Raw genomic sequence first — 21607 nt, forward strand, 5'->3', positions numbered from 1 at the left:
AGATGAACAGGACACGTAGGTAGCGATGATAGCGTATGTATGAGAAACTACCAGACAAGTCTGTTGAGTCTTCCGATGTTGCGTTGCTAGCGGCCACGGACTTTTATATCCTCTCTCGTCTCCGAGACTCTTCCTCGTCCTTGTCTTGTAACGACTAACTGTGCAGGCTCCCACTGACTGGAGATAACTGTATCGCGAGCGAGCAAAGCCTTGAAGCAATTCCGTGTTCTTCCTATAGCGTCACATGCATCTGTATGTAAGCTTATACAAATATAATGCGAGGATTGCGCATGCGTTACTCGAGCGAGTATTTATTCATATACTTTTCAATCGATAATCGCAAGCCGGAAGAATGCAAATGCATCCGTTAGCTAATCGATTCTTGAGAGATGAAAAATAAATATACTTTGATTGAACAAAGTAAGGATGCGCGAGAGATCGCGGGACGTTTGGTGATGCCAGGAAATATGAGCTTTGACATTTATGGTAGCCTACGGGCATTCACTTTTCGCTGTAGATCACTTGAAGCGACCAAAAGCACGTGAAGAATCGTCGTCGATCGTCTCGACGAAGCCCATGCAAAGCCGCGAATAAATCTCTGTATTATAATTCTCACAGCTTATGAACTCGCTGCTCGTGTCTGATCCGCCACGTTTTTTCGTTTTGTTTTTTTTTTTACAGACGCGAATACGTCCGAATGAAGGATGCCGTGGCCGATCGGGCGCGAAGATTCCCGTTTCGCTTGAGGAACCACGGGGAATCATCGATCGCGAGAAACCCAAGGACCCGTCATCTTTCCCCTTCGGAATTGGCAGTCGGAGAATAAAAGAAAGACAAAAGAGGCGAGGAGCAAAAGTATTCGGAGGATAAAAAAGAGAATCGCGGAAGTGCAGCGAGCTTGGTGAGTTTGCGGTGTCGAGCGGCCAGAAAAATCGGCCGGCCATTGAATTTCGCGGAAGATCAATAAAATTGAAGGTAGAAACAGAGCACGGTGGACCAAGGGTGGTGGGATCAAGGGGCGGAATAAAATGGACCTCACCGAGGCGTTCGCGCCTGGTGCACCCGGCGAGGATCTCGGGAAGACAGACTTTTTTGACTTCGTAGTATCGCCACCGCCACACTGCGCATCCGGCGGAGCCGGAGGTGTCGTAATAACCGACGACGATAATTTTCTTCATCGTACCTGTGCTCGTGGCATGAGCTTTCTTCATCAGGATCCAAGACACGATGACCACGATAGTCGTGATATTCATACGAGTAGCGGGGTATCTTTTATTAAAGAAACGAACAATAATACGTTGACGGCATTGCCACCAGTATCGACGATAACCGGTTCTCTGAGTCATCACAACGCGGTACGCAATCACGGTTGTCCGGTCACCGGTACGGAACAAGTTCCCATGGATCAATCCGACTGTGATTATTGGGGTGGCAGTGACGGCAAGGAACAAACGTGTAATATATTGCTCGAAGATTTGAACAAGTATTGTTGGTCGGCGCATACCAACAGCCAAGCTCAAAATGACAACGTGGCTGTTGTGCACGGTGGTAACGAAGCTGGGCATAGAACATCGAACAGCGGAGGCTGCACCGGTAACGATCGGCATCAGAATACGGACGGTGCGATTTACACGCTGACAGTATTGAACAACGAAGCAAATTCGATGGACGCGTTGGACTGTTGCAAAAGTCCGGCAGCTCCCTCCAACGATTCATGGTCCCTGCGGCCGAACTTGGATCTCGACGCGATATTGAGTATGGAGCCGAGTCCAGCGGAGCAGGAGCACGATGTACAAAACTCGGTTAACGACGTGACGCGAACGGAGAGGTTCCACGTCATAGCAACCCCGTCCTCGCAATATACGACCGACGACAGTGGCTTCGTCGAGAGCAAAGACTCGTGCGGTCGAGGACAGAACAACTCCCACGTCGACAACAACAACGATTGGAAGCTTTCCGATCAGAATCATCTCCAAGATGCAGTCGCCGCGGCTGCAGCAGCCGCCAACGACTCCGCCGAGTCTCTTCTGCGGAGCGCCCTCCAGGGAAAATTGTATTCGGGTACGACGCAAATCGCCTCGCCCTCGTCCTCGCAGTCCTCGACGATGTCGTTATCCGTGACGAACAGCACGGCGAGCAGTCTCCAACTGCTGCAGGATCAGGGTCAACAACAGCAACAAATGCAACAGGACGAATCGATGCACGGCTGTACGGAAGAGGATCTGCTCCTTTCACAATTGGAAACGACGACTTATAGACCGGGCGATTACGAGAAGCTGAAGAGCATCGCGAACGAGGTCGTCGAATCCTACTGCAATCTTGAACCCGTGTGCAACGTATCTGCTACGACAACGGTCATGTACACGCTGGATCCAACGAGCGGTAGCCTCGGGACGATAACGCTTCCGGCGGATCTTGGCCAAGTGGGTACGGTGACGGTTGTCACTGCGGCTCAACAGGACCAGCTGGTCCAGGCAGCGACAACGACGGACATAACCCCGGTCACGACGACCACCACGAACAATACTCAGATTCCGATAACTCCGTCTCGAGGTGGAGGCACCAAAGCGCCCAAGAAGTACAGCAGAAAGCCCAAGGGCTCAGCTGCCAATTCGGCAAACGCCAACGGCAATTCTGGCACTGCTTCTTGCAGCGGTAACGGTAACACGAGCAACGGACAAGCCACCAGTGGAAACGGTGGATCCCCGGGATCTTTACCCCGCAAGGAAAGGTCCCTTCATTACTGCAGCATATGCAGCAAAGGTTTCAAGGACAAATACAGCGTTAACGTTCACATTAGAACTCACACCGGTGAAAAACCCTTCGCTTGCTCCATATGCGGCAAGAGCTTTCGTCAAAAGGCCCATCTCGCCAAGCACTATCAGACTCACATTACTCAGAAACCAAACGTGGGCAGTGCAGGGAGCAGCGCGAGTAGCAACGCTAGTAACACCAGTCCGACTTGTACGGACGTCGTAACGAGTACCAGAACTCTTCCTGACTCAGCCACTGCGTGCAATCCATCCAGCTAGTTGTTTCATCCAATATATTACTTTCTTATCCATCAATTCTCCCTCCCCGTCTCCGCTCCCTCGTCCCCCTTCGAATGAAGATACACGCGCGCACAACTCGCCCGTCCAACCTCTCCGTCCAGTGTGTCTTTATTTTCTCTTTCTTTATTCATTTTAATGAATTTTATTTTGTATTATCGTAGAGTGTACAGTAAACGCGCCCGCGCGCGCCCGGCAATTTCTCATCTCGACATTGCTCGTTCCACATTCCACGAGTCTGTCTCTGCTTCCCTCGTCACACAACACACACCACACACCCATCGCCCGACTTGCCTCGTTGAAAACGATTTATCCTCTGCGCCTCGTATGCTCCCCGCGCATCCGCATGCATATATCCAGGCACCATTCGCACCTATATCTGTATATAGGCACGCGCGTTATCCAGTACGTATAACTCGTACGTGCGAAGACGGAACCTCGCACGGCGCAGCGAAACGGCAGCGCCACAATCATCATCATCATCATCATCATCATCATCAGCAGCAGCAGCAGCAGCATCGCCATCCAGACTCACACTTCTCGCATCGCGATATTTCACCGCGAGAAATAATAACGCCTCTCAACGCGCGATCAACAGACAGCGGGATTATTCTTCAACGCGTGTGCGTTGCGACACGAATGAACCGTGACTAATAACGATCGCACGTGGTCTCTAAACGCGCGAGTATACACGCGTCAGGTATATTTACGTGGATGTACATTGGTTATTGCATTTATCGAGATCTCGTGGCGAAATCGTTGCCCCGCGATCGAGAACTTTACCATTGTCGTTCGACGCCTTAAACCGTCATTCGGTGTCTCCAAATTCATTGGTTCAAGAAGCCGCTCGCTGTACTACTGCAGCACGCTTCCGGCTCGACGAATCGAAAGTCAAAAATGATGATGAATCAATTCGCAAAATATTTCAAGCCTAACCGTACAATGTCTCGAGGGTTTGCGATTCTACGAGCTACAAAGCTCCGATGCGATTATAGGATTTCTCCATCCGATGATCCAACCTGCCCAATCATCGTACCGATTCAAACGCCACTTTCGTTCAAATCGAAATGATTCTTCATCTTTTCAACCGGAAATCCTCAACTCCGGTTTTACGAACAGTGTCAAAATTCCGATTAACAAGGCTCTTATTGCCGTTGAAGAAAAGAAATTCACGCGGTACGGGAAAAAACGAGGGAGACGAGGTCACGTGGGACACGTTCGAGTTTGATGAGATACTATTATTGCCAATAGCCAATTAATCGTCGGAGTTTCTCGATCAAAGCCAAGTATTTCATTGGAGGCCCTAAGGGGCTCCACCTCGATATTCTATATATATCTCTACGTATGTACAACTCGGTGTGAGTGTGTATGTATATATATACACACACAGAACGGGGGAATATATATTTATACGGGAATGGACGCAACGGTAACAGGAACGAAATTGCCTGTAGCGGAGAGATCGATGTCACGTCTCACTCTCGATACACGTGTATCCCGAAAACTCACTGTTACACATCTTTTATGTATTTTAAAATACTGTACCTATATATACAACGTAGAATATTTATTGGAGGCGAACGTAACATAAACATATATATATATATACACACACATTTTTTTCACAATGTTTTTTTTTGTTTTCGTTTCGTTTTACAAGCTTCCCAGCAGCACAAATTGCTCTCGTTTAATTGTGTATTAATTTAATTGTCGATCGATCAAAGCACATCGACGACGACGACGACGATGGGAAAAAAAAAAAAAAAAAAAAAACTATAAATGGACCGTGGGTGAATGGGACTTGTGAAATTTTGTTCCTACGATGTGTGAGAATGATTACTTTGTTTTTTGTTTTTTTTTTTTGCGATTTTTTGACATGAAATCGCTCAACGACTGCGACATCTGAGAATGAAATAAATAAAAAAACGAGTCGATAAATGGTTTTCGATGAAGAAAAGCAAAAGTTTATGGCACGGTGAAGGAAGGTAACGACTCTTATTGAATCACGAGTGATATGGCCCTCGGGACAACGTCCCATTTCGGATTATCGCTTTTACCAGCAACGTGTTTGTATGTGATTTTGTTCGTTTGTTTTAAATAACTCTACAGAAAGATTGTTCGTCGTTTTTATAATTAATAATGTTTATTTTGTTTGGAGTAAGTAATTAGTAGCATGAGCTGTGATTTAGATACATACTCAATAAGTGATTACATGTGGAATTAAAAATAATAATGCAATTGCTATGTTATTAGTTGACGAAAAAAGAACTGTTCAAATGCTCTCCAATCGCATACTCGGAAAAGACGCGTTGAAACTCCTGTGCTCTCCTGTGTGTTCGCACACTTGTTCGTTGAAATATCAACGGAAAAGAATTGACGAAAAAAAGGTAACGTGAGAAACCGTGACGAAAGAATAACGTCGCTGTGGTTCTTCCGTCCGAACGAAAATACTCTTATACAATTAAACGTCCCTCTATCATTTTATTCTACATCCGTAATTCAATTTTTTCTCTCTCTCTCTCTCTCTCTCGCTTTCTTATCCGGATTAGGCTTTAAAGGATGAAATTGCATCAGAGGTATTTAACCTGCCCTGGAAACAAGCGGAAACCGATTTATGTGTACAAATAATCACGAGTTCAATTATGGCGGTGTTCGGTTTTAAATTGTATCTTGGTTTTTACCAAATTTTGCTTTTTTCGTCAGTCTTTCCAACCTTGATTCCGACAGCCTTATATCGAGCTCCATGTAAAAGAAGGAAATTCTTTCAAATTTAGTGTTTTTCTACTTTTTCAATATTATTATTTCAAAAATATGATTTGAATTGTGTAAACAATTTATAAGTGTATGTATTGATAAATTTACACGAAAATGAGGAACAATTTGAACAGAACTTCTCGGTGTGCATGAACAGCTGGAAACACGATGTATATATAGAAAGACAGAATTACCCAACTATACCGCGATGGAGAGGGAGACAATTTTGACGTGAACCGTAATTTAAGAAAAGGTGGGAAGCACTCGCATCTCTCACACGTGGGAACGAAGCTCGCGTGTCCGCCTTTTATTTTTTCTTTTCATTTTATTATTTATTTTTTCTTTCACGAGCATGACCTTACGGCTGACCGTCGATTGCGGCGATTCTGCTTTTTCCGCGTCTCTCCGGAACCCTGCAACATCGAATTGACGCAGTTTCTGCTTTGCCAAAATTCTTGAAAATAAACCGTTTTTCCTATGGACGGAATTCTAATTAATGAAGTTCGTCGGGAATTTGAACCAACTGACTTCTCGTCACAGCCTTTCAGTTCCTCAAGAAAATTCTATTTTAGAAAAAATCGCTTCTATCATTCTCAACGTTCATGTCACAAAAAAGGTTTCATGAATTTATCAACTATTCAAAGATTTCCAGGCTCAAAATTGTTCCGGTGTCGATTTTTTTAGCTCATCCATTAACTCAATTTAATATTATTTCACAAGTATCTCATCAGAGCACTAAAAATCTACTGAGAATTGGGCTCCTTCCTTGTTTTGTGCGAGGGATGCAACGTTCGTTTTCGATGCATGTTCACGTGTCTGTAAAAGCCATGATAAACTTGTTGAACGTAGAGTATGTAAAAGGGCGAGCGTTGGCTTCGCACGAACGATCGCACAACGGAGGTCAAAAGTTTTCGAAAGAGTTTTTATCTCCTTTTTCTCTCCTCGTCTCTCTCTTTCTCTCTGTCTTGTCGCTGATGTTGCTGTAACGTGCGCGGTATCGAGTGTAATTACACGTTATAGCGTACGACGTTATATTCGTGTTGCGTACGTGCCGGTATCGTGCATTTACGCCCTGCCCGGATTGCGTAGGTATACGATACGTCATACGAAATCACGTGCTTCTAAATTTATACATACGTTCGAGCGAGTACATAAAAGCGGTAAAAACTCGTGCAAAGGTATATTTGAATATATCCGGGAAGATGTCAAATTGTTTCGCTCCTTAATAATTCTCGTTCGAAACGGTTTTCTTCGCGGATTAATCTATCGAGAAAAATGGTCACACGCACGTAAACAGAAATATAAAGTTGAAAAAAAGAAATATATTCGTGCGTGAGTCAGTGCAAAATACGCTTTCAGGAAACCATTAATTTGATTAAATAACTAAAATATATGTTTTCTTTTCTCCTCGTGAAATGCGTCACACGGGATCAAAAATTCAGCCCGAAGCTACGATTAGAAGTAAATTTGTGTCGAAAATTCAGTTTGTGGGACGAATGATAATAATCGAGGTGGATCCTCGCCGGGAATAGCGTCTTAACCGAGAGACCGTTGACCGTAGTCCACCAAATTGGTCCCTATTCTCGTGAGCCGCGTACAATTTCTCATCCAACGCTCGCGTCACGCTATAACATCGACGAACCTCCTCGCATTCGATTCCTATGTACATACATCCACACTTTTTTTCATTCCTTTCCGTGTGTTTCTCTGTGCTCGTGTGCGCGTCTCTGTACGTATGTGTCTCGCTTTACGAGAGATTCACGGTTAAACCGAGAGTTAAGCCCCCGGTGACTTTCTCCAATTTAAAGACGGATTACGGTACACTTACTATATATAGAAAAACTACTGTCTATACGGATATGGACCGTTCGAGATCGAAATCCAGAGCCTATAAACTCAAATACTCCCTTGGAAAACCAGCGTCTTCGTACTTTGGGCAGTCGCGGGTACAAAAATCGTTGAATATTCCATTAATCAGTTTATTGGTATAGTAAATTGAGGCGGGAATCATTGAAAATTATTGACAGCAGACCGACTTCTGAGTCTAAGTCAAAATGATCTGGAGAGCAATCCATAAAATTTCATCTAGCACGCAGGAGTTGACAGGTTCTGAAGTTTCTTACACAATTTTCTTTCGTCTGGAGTGAACCCCAATAATTGTTCGAATAAAAAGATTTAAGTGGTCTTAGAAATCGAAGTTTTGAGTGCAAAGATTCGTGTGGGGACTCTTCTCGGAGGTAAATTGTTAAAAGTTATTTTTCTTCAGTGGCTTATTCACATTTGGATGGAAGCATTTCGATCTCTGGAATTGCCCATAGAAACGTGTAGCTTTTGTGGAAGATAATCTCGTGCTCCGGAGTGGAACTTGTGCTAATGCGAAGAGTTAATCCGCGGCCCATCTCTCGTGAAATCCAATCACGCTGATCTCCCTATCATCCGGCTATTTTATTGTTTCGCGTATTTTTTCGCCCCGTGTTTTTATCCGAATTCGCGGTTCTTCGGTGCACCATAGCGATCGAGTGGGAACGGTATCGAGAGTAATGGAACGATCAACCCCGTCCACCTTTGTAACGAGGCTCACGTAAAATGAGGGTCTCGCTCCCGTTTTAACTTCGCACACGTTTCTGAATCGTTCTCCAATGTTCATCGCGAGTTAAGCGAGTGATCCGGTTACCAATTCGATGCTTTAGAAATCGCTCGGGTATCGCGTTTCGAAAGAGTTCACAGAATTTTTTTTTAAATCCAAGAGCCTCCATTCCTGGGGAGCGAAACTCCCTGAATCTCGTTGTCGATCAGTTTCAAAAATCGAGATCGCGAATCCTGAATCGAAGATAAATCACCGTTCACATCGATCGCTGCAGCACAAATTTATTGGCGCAAAAACGTTGAAGAGCATTATTCTCGGAGTTTGAAAAAATTTAAAGAGAATCGAAATTAATGATTATCCCCCTGAACAATATGTTCCGAGTTCGTTATTGTTCGAGCCGTGTTGAAGCAGCGTTTTTGTACTTAATCCCAGCGGAGGTAGCGCATCGTATATTAACGTATATGCAAAGAAACGTGTATATACTTGTGTGCATGTAAATAGTACATAAATAAATGTGTGTATGTAGCGTTCCTTTCGTGTAGCAGCATAGCCTATTAACCTTCTAAAGGTGGTCTAGGTGCGCCGTACACCCTTCGTTGCGCGGTGTTGTACGGTAAATATCTCGCGAGACCGTGCCTCTCTAGCGCGGGCTCGCACGATAGATCATGCGATTTAAGGCTAGTCGCGCGAGTGAGAGATGCAGGTGAGATAGTGATCGAAAGAAAAGAGAGGAGATAGAGAGAGTGAGAGAGAGAGAAATGGCGGGGAGGGGGGGAGGGAAAAAACATAAAAAGTAAAAAAAAACGAAACGAAACAACATCGTTGTCGAAGATAGCGAAACGCTGTGACCGGAAGTTATATATCTTCGATAAAACCCCCCTACGGTGTGCATAGGTAGTAAAACCCCGAGTGTTACACGGAGCTTCCTTCTTCTCGCGATAAACGAGCCTGAACGCGATAAAACTCCGTCGTATTCAATACTCAACGTGAATTATTGCAATATCATGGTGCCACTGTGGAAAACTCATAGGAAAATTTATCGTCGATCGTTCCACGATCCTCCTCACACGAAATTTACATTCGTGCATCGATCAGCTTGAGCAGACTTACTGTTTATTCGAATCTCAAGTCGGACGTCCGCAAGCAGGTTTAAAGAAAATAGAGAATTTCAGTTTTAAAAAAAAATCAACCGCGTGGTCAAACGAATTCTGAGCTTTCGTTGAACTTTTTCATTCTCACTTGCGACCCTCCAACCATCGATTCATCCATTCTCAATCGATTTTATGCTCGTTCTAAAAAATTCGCCAAGCTTTCTTCAATCGTTTGGCACAATGAAAGGCTTCTCGGAATCAAGAGGGGGGTCAGAAAACTGCAATGAAGCTGCACCGGCCACGATTGTTGTAATAAGAAAAACAGAGGTAAAGAATATTATTATAGAAAACACTCATCGCTCTCTATGTGTTGACGAAAATGAATTAAATACTCAGAGGCCCGAACGATTAACAAGCCGAAAGGCCCGGAACGTGTGTAAACAACTACATATTTATATATGTGCATATAAATTATACAGAAACCCACACGTTCGTTATTGAAAACGAATAATGTGTTTAAAAGTCTCAAATATCTACTGTAATTCGTCGGCCTATCAAGTACAAAAACCAGATCGTTATAATGAAATAGTAGAGCACGGATATTATGTTTTGTGAATAATACTACATTTTATATTGTTGATTACGTCGTAATATACACACATTTGTAAAAACAACGCCCAATAAATGAATTTATACACATTTTTCAATATAAATGTGAATGTATATTTATGAATGCGTATCCATAGATCGGTATATTGAAAAAATAATGGATATCGACACTGAAGTGCAACTCAAAGGTATCGTTTAAACAACGAGCTGAATATACAACATTATTTCATTTGCCTGTTTACATTCGTATAAGAGACTATCGTTGAAAAAGTGAAAAAATTGCAAGCAAAATCCTTCGATGACAGTTCATCAAAGCCAATGAGCAATGCTTCTTTTTTCTGCTACGCACAAATTGATTTATGAATGACTCGAAAATTCTCTAACGCCCAAACCGTCTAAGCGATGCACTCGAAGTGCAAAGTGTGTTAATTTTTTACTTTTCTTGTTGTTCGATCTTATTAACCGTAAAAGTATATTGTTAACGAGGAATTATGTTTTTAGGATAATCAATACTCACCGTAGGTAGAAATTTGTTGAGAGCGATCCTCGGGAAAGCTTCTCGAAAGGAGATTTATTATTCTCGAAGATTTTCGCCAAGTATAATATCTATTTTTAGATAATTCCTAACGGAAGATGAAAAATATTTAATTTTGTTATTATTTTATGATCAACAGTATATGTATAAATATCAAACATATATATAAATATATAAATATAAAAATATAATGCAAATTTGTATGACTCGCGTCGAATACTCGACACGTTGATTCGTGGGAGTAGTTTTTTTTCTTCTAAATAAATAATTCATATTTTATGTACTCCAATTCCAACGGGTTGGAACCGAGCGTGGTTCAAAATTCTTTCGACAACGTAGCCGCAAATCTTGTTTATCCCGGACGTTGTGGAATAAAAAAAGGGAACCACGAACGACAAATTTGTTGGCTTCTGAAAAATTTTCGTACTTTTGTTCGTTTCGTTTCCACGGAACAATGAACGTTGTATAATTCATTTTAAGAGGTCGGGAATAAAGATTATATTATTAATTATAATATTAATTATATTATACTATAAATTATATATTAATTATATTATTTTTATTGTTATTATTATTATTTCTATTATTACCGTTATTATCGATAGGACGTAACAACGAGCCATCGAAAAATGTAATACGTAAACGTGTTTAACGTTAATATATTAAAACTAATTTAACATTTTTCTTGTTCGTTTAAGACGTTTTCATTGCGTCGATTATTATCTCTATTATTTGATTTTTTAGCCCTGATCTCAGGCTCGATAAGAACTCAATCACTTCACATTTTTTTTCTCTTATCTTTTTCTCTATTAGATTTATTATTTCATAAGATTCGCAAAAAAAAAACACCTGAAGTATAACGCGAATTGAGCGCATTGATAATAAACGAAATATACAATATTTAAAAGGATTGAGAAAAAAATAAGAAACATTCGCCACGACGATTGACTAAAAACATGACAATTTATCGATTGTGCTCAAGCGGAGCGTTTCTCATGTATTTTCAAGCGTGATAAATATCGCGTTATTTAAAAGTGATATTTTTTATTCGATTTATAAAATTAGAAAATGTGATATACTTCTGTGGAGTATTCTAAAGCTTGTGTCTAGATTCCTATCGAAGAATTACCACTCTCTTACTCTTCCCCTTCGTATTTATATACGAGATTATTAAAAACGAGAAGAAAAAAATCATAAAAAATATCGGAAATAAACAGTAACGGTTGCAAGTCGAAACGAGGGCCCTTGGCGGCAAAAAACACGATCGGTTCAGCCTTTTTTTCTTCTTTTAACGACGAGCCAGCTGGGATAGAAATACAATTTAGACGAAACGAAATGTACCTACTATTTTTGTACCTAGTTCTAATAAAAGTTTGTATGCTTTTTTATTTAAAACAAACCACCGTTTCTACTCCATTATTTGTTAAACCCAACGTACCTTTTTTTTACTGGTCAGTCAATCGCACGCGATTCTCTCAAAGCTTTGATATCGAATCTCAAATAATTATTCAATAAATTGAGAAACGTTACAAAGCGATTCTATCGGAAATGAAAAAAATTAATAGACGGAAATGAAAATAATCAGGTTTCGAGTTCTAAATCAAACGCTAAATTCCTCTGAGATTTTTATTTCAAATTTGTTGATAGAAAATCGAACTTTTATAAAACAGCTTAAAATTGGAATACTGTGTGGATCGCTCGTTCTTAAATGGCGTTTTCTCATCCGCAACGAACATCTGGCCCTCCCAATGCGTCGCACAATCGTCATTCAATTGGCATGGATGAGCACAAACGGCGCAAGGAAAATCAATGAAACTTTGGGGAGGAGGTAAGATTGGGCGTTCAAGAAACCGTGCTGCCGCACCGTGTCTCAAGTGTTCTACCGACTCTACGTATTTCGAAAAGCCCGACTAAACAAACATGACCTGCTAACGCTCAAGTTTTTATCATTTATGAGATCACGACCTGTCATGCCCAATGCATAATTCACAATTTGCATACGAAATTTATTACGTAATGAAAATCATCATGTTTGTATACATAAGTCGCTTATTTCCTGAATGAGAAATCGAAAATATTCAGGCTATCGACAAAACGACAAATTGACTCAAAAATCAAGTTTACAAATTCGTAACGAAATCCGCAACATTTTTCTGGCTTCGGTTCCCGCGACCATTTTATTAACAGGTGAGTCACCAAATCTCAATCTTCAAATCCAAAATCAAATTTTCAATGAAATTTCTTCGAATTGAATATAAAATGTGAATCTTCAGAGTGGATTCGTCATGCTCAATGATGCAAAACCTAAATTGAAAAATGAATAATCAATCGAAAGGGGAATGAGGAAAACTTATTTTACACTAAAACTCATGTTTTGCGCATACCTTGTACGTAAGTGAAAACAATACGTACGTGCGTAAGTTCAGACCATTTTCCGTGAACTAAAAAATCTTCTTCAAGTGATAATTTTCGAAATTGATGATTAATACGATAAGGACTGGTGAAACGTGGTATTCGTCACGATCAGAGTCGTGTCGCTTGACAGATGGAACCCATATACGAATGTTTGAATATGATTATCATTTTTTTGTCTCGCTTCATTTACACTCAAAGGATTTATCGGTTTTTTACCTTCGGTAGCATGTATATAAGCGCGAAACTAAGAAATCGACATCACAATTGCAAAAATGAAGCTTCGTATGTCGATGGGTTATCACATCTTCGGCATTTGCTCCGGTACGTAAGAATCACTCGAAAAAAGACGTTAAATGATCAATTGGAAAATCAGAATTCGCTCATATAATTATATTTTTGCAGCATTGATCGGCGCTTCGAGTTTCAACTTGCCGAGGGACAGTCCTTACATCATTCATAGAAATAAGACGAGTATTTCTTACAAGTGGGAATGGATTCCTCCGAATATCGAAATTTCAAAAGAAATGAGCGCGTCGCAAGGAAATCAGTCTGAAAAACTGGAAGCACTCGAACGCACGGATGGACAAATCGAAAAACTAGCTCAAGATCATATTTCGTTTTATCTTTACACCAAAAAAAATCCGCTCAATCCACAAGTGCTCACAATCAATTCATTACAATCTTTGCGTAATAGTTACTTCGAAGGTGGCAAATCAACGGTTTTCATAACGCATGGATGGATCAATAATGCCAACGTTGCGTCTTGTACGGCCGTCCGTGACGGTAAGTTTTTATATTACAAAGATAACGATAATTTCGTTTTTCGGCTCTTCTGGTTCTATGCTTTTAGACACTGAATGAATTCATTAACGAGATTTGTTTCTTCCGTCTTGAGCGATAGTGAAAGATTATTTTTTCTTCATTCAAATAACACGTCGTTTGAGCTGATCTTTCATTGCATTGTTTCTACGTCTGTGCCACAAGAAATTAATTGAGGTTTTAATAACTTTTCGGAAATTATTGAGAGCGGTGTGTTTAGTTTGAATTGCAATTGAATTTTATAGGTTCTCAATTTTATTTTGAATCTATTCAATCATCTTTTCATGTCATTCATGCCATTCTTTTCTTCTCTTTTCTTTTAATCGACAGCTTATTTGGCCGGTTCGGAGACGGTAAACGTGATAGTGGTGGATTGGAGCTCGTTCAGTGTATCGCTTTACCACTGGTCGGTGGAAAAGGTGGAAACTGTTGGAACCCAAATAGCACGAATGATCGATTACTTGAGAGTAAATGCTAATTTAAGACTCAGTATGACAACACTCGTCGGTCACTCGCTAGGTGCCCACGTAATGGGAGTTGCTGGGAGAAAAGCAAACGGCGTGATCAACCAAATTTTCGGTAAATTTCGACTCAACTTATTACCATACACGTGGAAGTTTCTTTAAGATAATGAATTCGGATTATTCTACTTTCCATTGAGTACTCCAACGACGATATTTCCCACCATTTTATACATAATTTAATTTTTTTTCAATTCGGATTTCCCATCTCCTAAACGTAACTCTGACATTCGATCGACAAATAAACATTATTCGATTGACCAATCGCAGAACTTTTTGAGACAATTTTATTCGAGCATTCTAACGCTAAAAATTTTTGAAATGCTCTTTTGTTTTCAACCCTTTCTATATTTTGTGATTCGAAAGTTGACGATTCTACAAGTTTCTAATTTTTTTTCCTATTCCGAATTAGGTTTGGATCCGGCTCGTCCAATGTTCGAAGACTCGAACAACAAGATACGGTTATCAAGCAACGCTGCGAGAAACGTGCAAGTTATTCACACGAATGGGAACCAATGCGGTTTATTGGAACCGCTCGGTCACGCGGACTTTTACCCCAATGGAGGTACGAGCCAGCCGGGATGTGCCGTCTTCGATCTTTTATCAAACGGCGCTTGTTCTCATGGGCGAGCTTTTTACTATTTCGCGGAGTCGCTCAATTCTCGAGTGGGTTTTAAAAGCGTGAGATGCAGGCGCGGAGAAAATGTGTACGAAGGTCAATGCCGAGGAAAAGTTGGCATCATGGGAGGCCGCTCGAATCTCATCCCCTATGTTGGACTTTTTTACCTCAAAACCGGTGACGTTTCGCCTTACGCGTACAAGTTGCGATTTAAAAAACAATAAAAAGTTATCTTTAACCAAAAAGGTTTTTCGTTCCAGTTTACGGAAACGCGTGCGAGAATGACAAATATTTAATGGATGAGTGAAAATTTCGTTAATCCTGAACTTTTTCTCAGACGGTAGCAAATTTTATTTTTAAATGTGTGACGTTCCGATGAACAATTAACATGTAGTTAAACGGAAAAATATGAACGATTATAACCTTCATTTTTCATTTCTTAGGAAAAAAATTAAACTACGAAAAGGTTTGAATGAAACTCTTGTTTCGGGCTTTCTTGGAGAAAAAATGTTTTTGATGAAATAATTTATTTACCAATAGAGATCATAAAAAAACGATTTTCGCGATAAATGTCGATCGATTCGTAGTTTATACGACAAAAATGCGACCTCCGATCGAACGAACAATTAAAATCATTCAAGGCAGAACAGAATAAAGTTTCAATGATTATTTTCAAATATTCAACACCACAAATTGAGATCCCGTGATGTCTCACCGGCAATCGAAATTCCCATTTTTATAAATTCTTCTTTCCTTTTTTCTTGTGTGTGCAATTTGACTGAAGCAATTTTCCAAAATAGAAAATACGTTCCCTGAGAGAACGAAAACTGTAAGAATTGCGCATTTGGCCGAGTTTCATGGAAATGCCGCTGCTCAAGCTTCCGAGGATACTGGTCGTAACTTCAGCTGTATTCTTGAAGACTGATTCGGTTTTTTGGAATCTACTATAAATAATAAAATAATTCGAGTGACGTGCGATTGATTGAAATGGAAAATGGAATGTAATTTTGAATTTGAGTTCACCCTAAATGATGATTCGACGTCGATTAAACACAAACTCATGTGCACAATGTGCGAAGCATTGCGTTAACTGACTCTTGCTGCTGGGGTTATAGAACTTTATTCAGCGTGTCTACAACGATGAAATTCTCGATCCCTCAGCAGTAAAAAAAGGAAATTGTTTGGCTCCCTTCTTCCTTTATATTCATGCCTCGTAACAACGAAAAATAAGAAAAATAAACGACGACCTCGTGTACTTGCATAGTCGTTAAAAGTTGAGCACCGGGAAGAAACTCGTGCCACGAGAATTAAATAGTCGACGCGAAATGATTAAGCCGTTCTTTGTTTTACACACATATACTTTACACTCATACATACTTTTTTCTAAAAAATGCTACTGTTTCTCGAGTGTAAGGCCTGAAGCCCATTAGCAGCGTTGTGTGGCGCGAGGCATCCTTACCTGGAAAAAAATTCATATGAATAACGTAAAAAATAAATGTTTGAGAATATCGTTAACGACTGAGAAGAACAAAAGCGGAAACAATTGAAATAATTTCGTTGAAAAATATTTTTAAAATCGCCTTATCGGTGGCACTCAAATCGCAGCATTGACCAGCATAATCCTTAATCGATTATATTGTTTGTTAAAAACGTTGACAACATTGTTGTTTTTGATTTTATAAAGTAAATAATTATTATTTAATTAATTTTTGCGATATAATCTTAAATTCGTACTGCAGCCCTTTGAATTATCAAGAAATTTACAATAATTTACAAATTTTACAAAAATCATTGAATCTGATTCAGGCTTTATTGTTTGCAATAGTCAAAGATTAAAATTGTGTACTTAGAAAAGAAATTTACAAAAATTCCATTTCATGTACAGGAGAAATCTTCCCTGATTCTAGTAAGCAAAAAGAAAAATAAAAAAAAGAGCTTAGGTTAAAGATAACAAAGATTGCGATGATTTTTAATTAACAAAACAAAAAGAATAAAGTTTCGATGTGTGAATTCGACTTTTTAATGGTTGACGTCGCTAGTGTCGCGCGCCGCGGCTTGTTTCGGGCCTTCGTCAACGCCTTTGGTCAGTCGGTCGTTGTGGTCGTTGTACGTGCATCGTGAAAAAAACATCGCGGATTTTTTGGGTTTGTATTCGGTCGCATCAGGTCGGAAAGTGTTACGCCACACAACATTTAGCGATCGTTTTTGCTGCATTGGTCGGCGCTTCGAGTTTCGCTATGTCAAAGAAAAGTCCTCCCTACACTGATATAAATGACCACAGCAATTCTCACACCGAGGAAGAGGTTCTTCCGGATAACGAAATTGCAAGAGAAATAAGCGCGTCCCAAGAAAGTCAGCCCGAAAAAGCTGAAACACTCGAATACACGGATGGACAAATCGAAAACGGTGATGAAGATCATGTTTTGTTTTATCTTTACACCAAAAAAAATCCGCTCAATCCACAAATGCTCGCAATCAATTCATTACAATGCTTGCGGAATAGCAATTTCGAAGGGGGTAAATCAACGGTTTTCATAACTCATGGATGGATGAGGTCTGGCAACGGTGTATCTTGTATGACCATCCGTAATGGTAAGTTTTTAGAAGATAGCAACAATTTCGTTTTTCGGCTCATTCATTACACAAATTCTACGTCTCTACCAAAAGAAATTGATTGAAACTTTGATAATTTTTCGCAAATTATTTGGAGCAACGTGTTTATAGTTCAGATTGCAATTAAATTTCATTTTTCATTGAAGCGTATTTTACTCAAATACTAGCTAATATTCCCGGCGTTGCCCGGATAAAAAAAAAACATTGTCTTATATCAATAGCGGCTGGCAGTGGATTGCAAATTTGAAAAAATGTTAAACAATGATGTTTTTGAATTTTGAGAATATTTCGATGCTAGATAATTCCAATTCTAGAAAATTCCGTCAAGGAACAGTGGATAGGCGTATGGGTGGATGGTGGGGGGAGGGAGATCCCAAGGAACTAATGATAGAACGTTCTCGAACATTGTGCAAACTCTTAAGTATTTGTTGAAAATTTTTCAGAAAAAACTGAATCATTCTCTATGGAGATTACTCATTTTTGCCATTGTTTCCGAACATTCGATCCCACGACGGATCTGCTTTGTGTACTTTTTCTTTTGTATACCTATGTATACAAAAGAAAAAGCTTCGAATGGTCTACAATGTTTCAGTATATTCCACAACACTCCAGAGTGGTTCTGAATATTCCACAATGATCTGGGATGTTCCCGAACATTCCACAACATTCTAGAACATTCTAGACTGTTGTGCTCTTAATGTTGTTGCCCTTAAGGAAGTTGAGGCATTAGAATGAAAATGATGTCACCGCTTTTAAACCGATTGCATCTTATAAAGTGAAGTGTAAAAAAAAATCAGTTAAATTTTCAGACAGTTTAGGAGCGTCGTTGCTGAGAAAAATCAATAACAATTTGGGCCAAATAACATGTAATCTTATGGAAGCCAAGACACATTCAGTGATATCTCCGTTAAAAATGATGCTAAAAATATGAAATTTTTTGGGCAACATGAGCAAAGCTTGCCGAATAATGTCAATTTTTTTCAGATTTATTAGGAGATTTGCTGAGATTATATTAATAATAATCTGTTTTACGTGCAGTTTTTTGAGGCTAGGATCGTCACTGTTCGTGTTTTCGACTGAGCTTTCACCAGTTTTTTCGTCTTTTTTTTCCCAACTTTTCTTTAAAGTGTACGCAACATTGCCAAACTGTAAACTGGCCTAACTTTTGAAAGGTACAGGTCATCACTTTTGGGTAAAAAAAATGACTGTACAGCCTCAACTTCCTTAAAGCAAGCCCTTCAGGTAAAAACGGCAACCTTCTTCATTGACGAAAGATTAATGGTTACCACACCATATAACTCCCTTGATCGTACCGAAACTCATTTCTGAGTTTCAGAGACACGCACATTGTCCACTTTCTTTTATAATTTATATTAATTGACTATCCCTTTGATTGTCGCGCTACCTCGCCAACGTTAGTTAGCCGCGTAATGAGAGATTCTCTCTTAACCAATTCCTATGTCCCCTCGAACCGCACCGAACACTACCGAACCATGCGTGCCCAGCATCAACCGATTTTAGTCGCGCAGTGAAAGTCTCGCACTACGTACTAAAAAAAAATCATTTTTTTAAAATTTTTTTGATTACTATTCTAAAGTATGTTAGTCCTTTGACAAGTAGAGAAAAAATGTAGATTATTCACCGAGTTATTCAAGCATTTTCCAAGGAAGTTCTCTATACCTTGAGAAAAAGTGTGAAAACAAGTCTCACGACGCTGAAGTTTGCAACGTTGGAGTCCAACGAAATTAACGAAAAATTAATTTATTATTCACCAATTTTTTATTTCACGAATCATTGGTATGTAAGTTGAAAAATTAAAAATTGCGAATTCGGTAGGGAACCAGATTCGAGATTACTGGAATTATTCGAGAGTTTTTTAGAACATTTCGTTGGACTCCAACGTTGCAAACTTCAGCGACATCAAGTCTCGTAGCGCGACGATCGAAGGGTTATAAAGGATGTTTTCAAACTCTTCCTTTGTTTTATTCTACACTTAGTAGTTTAATACCTGGAGGATTGGCTAGACGGAAAAAATCTTGTAAAATATTAATTTCAAGAGACTGAGTACTCGTTCTCCAGAATGACTGATTTTTTAGTTAGCTCAGGAGGAATCGAAATTGTTAAAAAAAAGGAGGAAAGATTGGAGCCATTTGTGATTGAGGAACCCGAAATGAATCCACTCTTCGATTATCGACGTTTTTCCAAATGTTGAGACTCACCTTTCGAGTAAAATATATTGTACAAAGTTTCTACAATTCGGATTATTAGGTATTTTTACTTCGATTATCTCGGAACGTCACAGGGGAGAGACAAACTTTACAGATCATGATATAAATCAAACGACGCTCTGCTGAATACTCTTTTCTTTTAATCAACAGCTTATTTAGCCGGTTCGGAGGCGGTAAACGTGATAGTGGTGGATTGGAGCTCGTTCAGTGTATCGCTTTACCACTGGTCGGTGGAAAAGGTGGAAATGGTTGGAACCCAAATAGCTCGGATGATCGATTACTTGCGAGTAAATGCCAATTTAAAACTCAGTATGACAACACTCGTCGGTCACTCGTTAGGTGCCCACGTAATGGGAGTTGCTGGGAGAAAAGCAAACGGCGTGATCAATCAAATTTTCGGTAAATTTCGAATCAACTTATTCCCATACACTTGGAAATTTCTTTACGATAATGAATTAGGATTTTTATACTTTCCATTGAGTACACTCCAACGACGATATTTCTAGCCATTGTATACATAATTTCACTTTTTTTCCATTCCGGATTGCAAACTCAGAACTTTCTGAGACAATTTTATATTCGATGTTGCACTATTCTTACGTTAAACATATTTCAACTGAATTTTTATTTGGAACCCTTTTTATATTTGTAAATCGAAAGTTGGGTTGAAACATTGAACACCCCCATCAGACATTCACAAATTTTACAATTTTTTTTTCCATTCCAAATTAGGTTTGGATCCGGCTCGTCCATGGTTCAAAGACCCGAACAACACGATTCGGTTATCAAGCGACGCTGCGAGAAACGTGCAAGTTATTCACACGAATGGAAACCAATGGGGTTTAATGGAACCGCTCGGTCACGCGGATTTTTACCCCAATGGAGGCAGGAGACAGCCAGGCTGTGCCGCCGCCGATTTTTTTTCACACGGCGCTTGTTCACACAGGCGAGCTTTTCTCCTCTTCGCGGAGTCGCTCAATTCTCCAGTGGGTTTCAAAGGCGTGAGATGCGGGCCGGATGAAAATTCATTGAAAGGCGAATGTCGAGGAAACGTTGGCATCATGGGAGGCCGTTCGAATTGGATACACAAAAACGGACTCTTTTATCTCAAAACGGGTAAAACTCCGCCTTACGCATACACGTTGCAAATTCCAAGAAATTAAAAATCCATCTTAAACCAAAGAGATGAAGGTTTTTCGTTCGAGTTCACGGATTCGCGTGTGAGAATGGCAAATATTTAATGAATTTGTGTGAAAATTTCGTTAATCTTGAACTAGTTCTCAGACGATAACGAATTTTCTTTTCAAATGTGTGACGTGTTCCGATGAACCATTAATCAAGAGACGCGGTAGCGGCTCGACGCCAAGTATTAAAAGTCTCATTTTTTTTTATTTCCAAAATTCAGAATTCCTACAGGAAACGTAATTCATTCACTGTATATGTTACAATAGATCTCATATTTTTTCACAGTTAAACATTTTTTAAAATTTATTTATTGACAATGCGAATATAGAAAATCATTTAAAACGACGGTCACGACCTTTTAATACTTGGCGTGCCTTTTTTACTTTTTGAAGTTATATAATTACACAGAAAAAGATGAACGATTATAATCTTCTTTTTTAATTTCTCATGAAAACATAAAACCACGAAAAGGTTTGAATGAAACTCTTGTTTCGGGCTTTCTTGGAGAAAAAATGGGTTTTAAAAAAATATTAAAAATTGATCACATTTTTACAATAAAGTTTAGAAATGAAACTCGAATA

At 39.8% G+C, this 21607-nt stretch overlaps 3 protein-coding genes across 3 annotated transcripts; all 3 read left to right on the top strand.

Moving 5' to 3' along the window:
- Positions 1 to 858: 858 nt before the first annotated feature.
- On the top strand, positions 859 to 3400 carry LOC122415926 (protein sister of odd and bowel-like). The gene has a single exon (XM_043428527.1). The coding sequence runs from the start codon at positions 1029 to 1031 to the stop codon at positions 3030 to 3032; it is 2004 nt and encodes a 667-aa protein (XP_043284462.1). The 5' UTR covers positions 859 to 1028; the 3' UTR covers positions 3033 to 3400.
- A 9916-nt stretch (positions 3401 to 13316) lies between these two features.
- Positions 13317 to 16958, top strand: LOC122416094 (pancreatic triacylglycerol lipase-like). The gene is made up of 4 exons (XM_043428783.1): positions 13317 to 13362; positions 13444 to 13824; positions 14191 to 14439; positions 14794 to 16958. The coding sequence occupies exons 1-4, from the start codon at positions 13326 to 13328 to the stop codon at positions 15222 to 15224; spliced, it is 1098 nt and encodes a 365-aa protein (XP_043284718.1). The 5' UTR covers positions 13317 to 13325; the 3' UTR covers positions 15225 to 16958.
- A 133-nt stretch (positions 16959 to 17091) lies between these two features.
- On the top strand, positions 17092 to 21269 carry LOC122416098 (pancreatic triacylglycerol lipase-like). Its single transcript, XM_043428789.1, has 3 exons — positions 17092 to 17592; positions 19992 to 20240; positions 20574 to 21269. The coding sequence occupies exons 1-3, from the start codon at positions 17238 to 17240 to the stop codon at positions 21002 to 21004; spliced, it is 1035 nt and encodes a 344-aa protein (XP_043284724.1). The 5' UTR covers positions 17092 to 17237; the 3' UTR covers positions 21005 to 21269.
- The last annotated feature ends 338 nt before the right edge of the window (positions 21270 to 21607 follow it).

This window comes from Venturia canescens, chromosome 9, assembly GCF_019457755.1.
Source record: "Venturia canescens isolate UGA chromosome 9, ASM1945775v1, whole genome shotgun sequence".
In the NCBI taxonomy this organism is placed as follows: Eukaryota; Metazoa; Arthropoda; class Insecta; order Hymenoptera; family Ichneumonidae; genus Venturia; species Venturia canescens.

What these genes read in the sequence shown, in the direction of transcription:
- LOC122416098 (XM_043428789.1), top strand. Translation starts at nt 17,238, where the DNA reads ATGTCAAAGAAAAGTCCTCCCTACACTGATATAAATGACCACAGCAAT. An exon ending in TTGTATGACCATCCGTAATG is followed by an intron (nt 17,593 to 19,991) that starts GTAAGTTTTTAG and finishes TTTAATCAACAG; the next exon opens with CTTATTTAGCCGGTTCGGAG. An exon ending in CGTGATCAATCAAATTTTCG is followed by an intron (nt 20,241 to 20,573) that starts GTAAATTTCGAA and finishes ATTCCAAATTAG; the next exon opens with GTTTGGATCCGGCTCGTCCA.
- LOC122416094 (XM_043428783.1), top strand. Translation starts at nt 13,326, where the DNA reads ATGTCGATGGGTTATCACATCTTCGGCATTTGCTCCG. An exon ending in TTGTACGGCCGTCCGTGACG is followed by an intron (nt 13,825 to 14,190) that starts GTAAGTTTTTAT and finishes TTTAATCGACAG; the next exon opens with CTTATTTGGCCGGTTCGGAG. An exon ending in CGTGATCAACCAAATTTTCG is followed by an intron (nt 14,440 to 14,793) that starts GTAAATTTCGAC and finishes ATTCCGAATTAG; the next exon opens with GTTTGGATCCGGCTCGTCCA.
- LOC122415926 (XM_043428527.1), top strand. Translation starts at nt 1,029, where the DNA reads ATGGACCTCACCGAGGCGTTCGCGCCTGGTGCACCCGGCGAGGATCTC.